Genomic DNA, 7053 nt, shown 5'->3' on the forward strand with positions numbered 1-7053 from the left:
AAAACAAGTAGATTTCTTTCTGTCAGTAGTCCATGTCTTCCTGTCTCCTTCACTTCCTTTTATAACCTTGAACTAGGAGGAACACCCACTGCTTTTAAACCTGCTCATAGACAGGAAAATGATGAAGATGGACTGTTGATGGGGGACAAAAAGAAGCTCAGAGCTCTGCTCTTAGGTCTGTTCCTGTCTCAGCTGGTGACTGACTCACCTCTGATGCCATTTTGATTGGAAGGGGAAGTGAAGGTGACTGGCAGGCCTGTCCTGAGTCAGAACAGATCATGTTCCTAATTTCACTACCTTTCTCATGAATGAAGATGTCACTGATTGACACCAAAGAGTTCCATTCTTCAGAATCAGGGAAGTGGGAAAATGATTCTCAGGGTGGGCTGCTTCTGAACTGAGTCCTGTCTCTGAAGGTCAAGTTGTCTGAGGCTATGGACAAGAGCACACGTGATGATCACAGCCAACAGTAATGGGAACTTCCTTGGATAGCAGGGAGCTTCCACTGGTAGTTAGCAGTTACTGTCAAAAGTACACAGCCTTAGGTCACAGGAGGGAGAGAAGAGACTCACTTGAGTCAGTGTGTCACATTGATCACTTTGAAGAACTCTGTTGAGGATTTTTTTGAGTGTCTTAATTGAAGTAGGTGGGCAGAGGCCACTGTAAGTGGTGCTATCCCTATGCAGGAGGTTCTGGATTCTCCCTGAAAGATAGTAAAACAAGTGCAAGAGAGAGAGAGACAGACAGACAGACAGAGAGACAGAGAGACAGACAGTCAGACAGAGGTAAACAGAAACACACAGAGAAGGACATAAAAGAGAGAATACCACTGAATGACCTCCTCAGTTCCTGACTCCAGATTCTCATCTTTTATATGTACCTTGACTTCCCTCAATGATGGGTCTGAGCTCTGTGACTGGTCTGAAAATTCATTGCTCTCTTAATCTGCTTTTTATCAGGCTGTTTATCATAGCAGCAGAAATTTAGAACAATCAGTTTTCTGGGAATTATATAAAGCATATTCATTTGTATCCTATATGTTTTTCTGTTTGTATGTAAATCACACATATTTCAATATAAGGCCACATAAGGGCCAGGAGATATTATCAGCTTTATTGCTCAATGTGCAGTCTGGTGGACTGAGAGATAATGAGAGGAAAGGTCAAAGGGTAGGGGACTGGAGAAAGGTGAAAATGAACTGATGTGCTACATACACACGAATGTCTCCAGCCCATATAATTCTAGGAGGAGCTCCTACCTGGGAGGACTCAGATAAAAGGGAGGAAGGACAGAAGAACTGACAGAACAGAGTGTGGAAACAACACTGGAGCTGAAGCCTTTCACAGAATATACAGAGCAGGTGACAGGTGTCAGAGGTCATGATGGACTCTGTTTCACTTTCCTGTAAAGACTGTTCCTCCTGGAAGGGGCTCCTGCTCACAGGTGAGAAGGCTACTCTGTGTCACTGAGTGGGAAATGGGGAGCTCAGAGCCTTGCTGAAGTCCCTGAAGAAGACAAGAACCTAGGGATAGTCTCAGGGTTTGGGGGAAGTGGACACAGACAGAGCAGGCACTCTGCAGCAGGAAGTGACACAAGACAGTATATAGGAGAAATAGCACCATTATTTTCTATTCTAAGTCAATCACATGGACAACTATATTCTGAGAACTGATGTGCCCAACCATGAGAGTGATTGTCCAATTAAAAACCAAAGTAGGGTGAGCCATTGAGGTGACTTAATGGTCATGCTGCTGGCTGCCAATCTAAGACACCAGTTAAGTTCCCAACATATGCAAGATGTGTCTTTTCCATGTATATGCTATATATACATTTACCTATACACAACTGCACACATATATATGCATTCACCTTTCCCCACACATACAAACTATACCAAACTCCTGTACTAAAGGTGTCATTAACTCCATATTTTAGCCTTGAGCAAATGTACTCCTGGGTTGGCATATCCCTGACACATGCATTCTCCCACTCATCCAAAGGTATCCAAGGGTTTATCAGTTCTGAGCCTTCCAAAGATGTCAGGCTCATCTTGGTTCTAATAAATCTCTAGACTAATGGACTGTAAAGTAGAACAGAAAGACCATCTAGAAGTAGAATCAGAGAACTTGGACCAAAGGGACAACACAGGGGAAAAAAAGAAAGTGAAGATCTCTAGAGATCTTGCCCAAGTACTCTAAATACAGGCAGGAAGCTGAGGGCAGTGTGGGGAGTCCTTAAGATAACCAAGGAGAGAGTTCCATACACAGACAGAACAGTTTCAGGGCCACTGATGGAGCAGTGGAGGTTATGTTGTTCACCCTTTCCAAGTACAAATGTGCCACTCTCGACTACACACCTAGGCTGAGTGATGAGCTGTCCACTCAGGATATAGATCTCATCTTTCCTTCAAATATAGAGGTCCCAATGTTCATGGAATTTCTCTTTTCCCTTCTAGTCTCACTTTTAATCTGCTGGCTGCTTCCCAGTACTTCCCAGCTCACCATTAAATCAGTGCCTCCAATTGCTGTTGAAGGGGAAAATGTTCTTCTGTTTGTGCATAACCTGCCGAAGAATGTTAAAGCCTTTTCCTGGTACACAGGAGTTACAGCTATCAAGAGTTGTGAAATTGCAAGTCATGTGATTGCTACCAAATTTACTGTGGTGGGACCTGCACACAGTGGTAGAGAGACACTATTCAACAATGGATCTTTGCTGATCAATAGTGTCACCAGAAAAGACTCAGGATACTACACTCTACAAATACTTGGTGCAACCTCAAGACGTAAAATAATACGTGCAGAATTCTTTGTGCACAGTAAGTCAATTTTTTTGTGCACTTTGTTATTGTGTGGGGTTCAGTCTATTGTATATTCAGAAAAGTGTCAGGTCTGAACTTGATTTACCTCCCCTCTGCATTGTGTCTCCATGTTGTTGTTTGAGGATTTAGTGCAGGATATGCATGTTGGAGACAAACTTACATAGGCCAGAATCCTTCACTTGACTGCACTAGCAGAGAGGTGGACCTGTGCTGAGTAACTCAGACAAGGATGTCAGCCTCAACCCACACCCCTGGGCTTCTCACCATGAACCTGCACCTGAGTTGAGGAAGAGATGAGGAAACTATGGGATCTTCAGTAACACTAGATCCAGACCTCTGTCCCAGACTCAGCTCAGAGTGAGGAAGGATAGAAGAGGTGATTTCATAGCCACAATGCTCAGGGGCGCTGCTGGAGTTGAAAGTGTTATCCAAGGAAGGAGTACAGAGCAGATATCAGAGACTGTAGAGAAGACGGTCAATGGTAAGTCATGCAGACATATGATGGGAAAGTCTCATATATGGGCATCGAGTACATGAAGTTTGTGTACTGACCTCCACTGAGTAGGATAGATACACCAACACCAAGTCTAAGTGATGGACACACCTTCTCAGGACTCAGATCTTTCTTCCCACCAAATGCAGAAGAATCACTTTTGAGGGTTTCTTTCTATTTCTTTTTTTTCCATTTAGGCCCACTTTTAGGCTACAAGGATCATCTTACCCCTTCTCAACTCAAAATTGGGTTGGTACCACCCAAGGTTGAAGAAAACAACAATATTATTCTGTGGGTTTTTAATCTGCCAAAGAGGCTTCAAGGCTTTGTCTGGCACAAAGGAGTACTTCCACTTGGCCATTTGAAGATAGCAAGCCATTCATTCCTCACCAATTCAACCATACTGGGGCATGCATATTATGACAGATTGACAGTTCGCAATGATGGATCCATGCTTCTCTTGAATGTCACTCAGAAAGACGCAGGGCTTTACACTCTACGAACATTATCTGTCGATTTGAAATCAGAATGGGCCATTTTGGACCTCCAAGTAAACAGTAAGTGATTCTTTGTGGCTCCTGAGTGATGGTCGGGTTTATTCTTCTCTGTATACCTAAGAGAGTGAGACTTCTACTGTACCTTCCTCCCCTCTGGATTGTGTACTCTCACTTAGATTTGGGCATTTAGTAAAAGACACACATCATGGGGCAAACTGAAATACATCAGAAGACTTGACCAAACTGGAACTTGCAGACTGTAGTATGGTAACTCATTCCAATGATGTCATCCTCATCTCAGACTCTCTAAGCCCTTACCCTTATCTTGAGAAAGCTTCATGACATTGCTTGAATTTGACTACCTTCTAGAGCTGACTGGAAGCAATGTGTCACTCTGCATCCAAGACTTGGAGCGTGTAGAACAACTCAGCATCTATCACAACAATCATGATTAGACTAGGACTTTTGAGCATCTCCTTTTCCTGAGATTCAGCATGGACAGAACTGCTGGACAGGTGGCTATGTAACATACTGACTGTCCTGATAGTCCTGAGACTTCACAGGAAAGTTTGGATCCCCAAGGAATATAGGTCCTCTTGGCAACTGCTTGTCATCAGGAGTTCCGGTTTGGAGTTTCTCTTCTTTAGGAAAATAATAACATGCACCCCTGATTTTAAAAGCTCTTCAGTCTCAAGTATAGTACATTAATAATGTTTGAATTTCTACTTATAGACAGGGAAATTATGTTACCATGTGTTCTACTGTGGGGAATCTGAGAGTAAGCAAAACACTGGTTGAATGAAGGTTGCACAGCCTATGGGTGGCAGATCAGAAGCACAAAATGACTGTGTAAAGCCACAGGCCCAACTTATCTACCCTAGTTGGCCAATTCAAGTATCTGTGGGTCAGAGTAGTGCTGTGGGTTTAGAAATTTTCACCTTAGGCATCAGTATCTTATAGAGAGAGTCTTGTCCAGGCAGTGGAAGCAACACATTGACAGTCAGTTTTGACTTTGTAATGAAGCCTTATTTGAATTCTGAAACCCCTTCCAGCCTAATTCTCCTACTCCAATGCTCTGGGCTTCATAACATAGATTTACTAGTGTGGTGGTTTCACTCCTCTTGAAGCATAGGGAGAAGATTTTGCCTTATCACTCCACCAAGATCCTACAAGTCACAGGGTCTAGTGTGCAGCTCCCTCAATACTTTTATGATGAAGAAAGAAAGGAATTAGTACTGAACAGACAAATGGGTGGTGGTAGATTGGTTTATGAATGGATGGTGGGGGTAGATATATGCATTTATGAAAGGATATCTTAGAACCCTTTCAGAAATTAAAAATCTACATGTAGAGTCCCAGTATGTCTGACAGTGCCCACTTCCTACTCATCCTGGAGGCTATGACCTTTGCCCTATTTCTCTGATATATTCCTCATCCACCTGGAAAGAAAAGTACATGAACATCCTAGAGATGAAGAAAAGTACATGAACATCCTAGGGATGCTGCTGTATGTAGCAGTTCTGAGAGTTACACTCCTCATGTAGTCATTTAGATCTTGCTCCTTGGAGTCCTGGAAGTCATTTTAACTACCATTGTTGCTGTCATTCACATTTCTCCTATTGTTACTCCTTTCCTGCCACGCATCCCCTGTCCCTTCTTTCAGGAAGGTATGTTCCTGCACTGCCCAGTTCTCCAATACATTACCATCTCAATGGATGCCTTTCATGGGTCCAGGTATAAAAATCAGAAGAAACAACCCTTTTTCTTACACTCCATAATATACTCATACCCTATACCACACACACACACACACACACACATACACACACACAAGTGTGCACATACACATACTGTCAAGGAATCCTCCTTGTGTTTCTGTCCATGTATCTTGACTTTTGTGGTGTTGGTGTGTGTAATAAGCCAAGAGACAGAAAGAAACCCATCTTTCAACTCTGTATTGATTACCCAGAGGCTAAAGGTAGAAGGACAAGGCTGCCAGCCCCAAACTCTTGCTTGTTTCCTCCTTTTCACGTTTGATGTCATCTCCCTCATTGTGTGGCTAACAGTCCTTTTGTGGCTCATGGACTTTCCCAACAAAGAGGTGGCACAATCTGTGCTGTCTATTGGATTTATCACATGTACATACACCACATGTTGTCACACTACCTCAAGGTGACTCCTGTGATCCAGTGACACAATCTAAAGCTCCAGACATGATTAGTTCCATTAGACTGTATATTATGGAAGCATTTGATGCAACTTGCTTTGTGATTCCTGGATCTTAGGAAGAGGAAGAAAGAAAGCACCTCTTACACTGGTGCTGGCTCTGTCCCTCTGTGTGTCATGGAGTCTGGGACAGAATTCTTCTAAATAGGCTCTAACCATGACATTTGACACTGCTGCAAAGTTTGGGTTGTTTCATTTTTTTACACAGTAGAGAAACCTTACACTCTGGCCAGTGCTGTCTTCAACAGGACTCACACATAGGTCTCCCTCTGTTCATGGATTTACCAGATTCATACCAATTTGCAACTTCTACATTTAATCAAGAAGGGACCCCACAATGATCAGAGATTGGCCTACTGCCTTTCTGTGCTCTCAAAAAATAATCCTTCCAGGAATTGGTTTTATATCCTGGCTGTACCTAATAATTTGTTGCATATTATATAGCCCGCTTGGCAGAAAGGAAGATACTTTAAGAGCTATTTGTATCTCTCAACCCATTAAGTGATTGAAACAATGAGCTCCCATATAAAAAGGGAACCTCCACAGGGGTTTCATGATGAGAGAAGGAAGAAGTCCTAGCCAAAGGGGAACTACCTCTTTGGAAAGGAATTTCACGTTATTGCACCACACTACAGGACGGAATTGAACCCAGACAATGAAGAAGTTGGGTAAGTGGGTCTATATCCTGGTTTGGACTGCTTAAATGTACTTATCATTGGTTTTTCTATTTAAATATTCATCTCAATTCAGAACTTTGAAGTCAGGCTTCAGACAATCAAAGACTAACAAGTAAACCACGGCCCTTGAAGAAATGAAGATGAAAGGCAAACCATTACTGCTCCCCTTACTCTCTATTCCAAATAAATAGCTTTCTGTGTACCTGTATTTTTTTATTTTTTAAATGCTTTATTAAGGATGGGTGGCTGACCCTAGCTTGAGATTCATGATTAGAACCCAACCAAGTTCAGTGACAACATGGAAAAATTTCCTGCATCAAATTCTTATTGTTAGAAATAACC

The 7053-nt window shown here is 42.5% G+C and overlaps 1 protein-coding gene across 1 annotated transcript; it reads left to right on the forward strand.

The window, feature by feature from the left end:
• The first annotated feature begins 1379 nt into the window (after window positions 1–1379).
• On the forward strand, window positions 1380–6792 carry LOC116100392 (carcinoembryonic antigen-related cell adhesion molecule 3-like). The gene is made up of 4 exons (XM_031384195.1): window positions 1380–1443; window positions 2456–2815; window positions 3509–3868; window positions 6785–6792. The coding sequence occupies exons 1-4, from the start codon at window positions 1380–1382 to the stop codon at window positions 6790–6792; spliced, it is 792 nt and encodes a 263-aa protein (XP_031240055.1).
• Window positions 6793–7053: the final 261 nt, after the last annotated feature.

Source organism: Mastomys coucha, unplaced genomic scaffold, assembly GCF_008632895.1.
Source record: "Mastomys coucha isolate ucsf_1 unplaced genomic scaffold, UCSF_Mcou_1 pScaffold21, whole genome shotgun sequence".
NCBI lineage: Eukaryota > Metazoa > Chordata > Mammalia > Rodentia > Muridae > Mastomys > Mastomys coucha.

Bases quoted from the DNA above. Each gene is read 5' to 3' on its own strand.
- LOC116100392 (XM_031384195.1), top strand. From the start codon at position 1,380: ATGATGGACTCTGTTTCACTTTCCTGTAAAGACTGTTCCTCCTGGAAG. The intron at 1,444-2,455 runs GTGAGAAGGCTA...TTTCCCTTCTAG, and splicing joins GAAGGGGCTCCTGCTCACAG to TCTCACTTTTAATCTGCTGG. The intron at 2,816-3,508 runs GTAAGTCAATTT...TTTTCCATTTAG, and splicing joins TGCAGAATTCTTTGTGCACA to GCCCACTTTTAGGCTACAAG.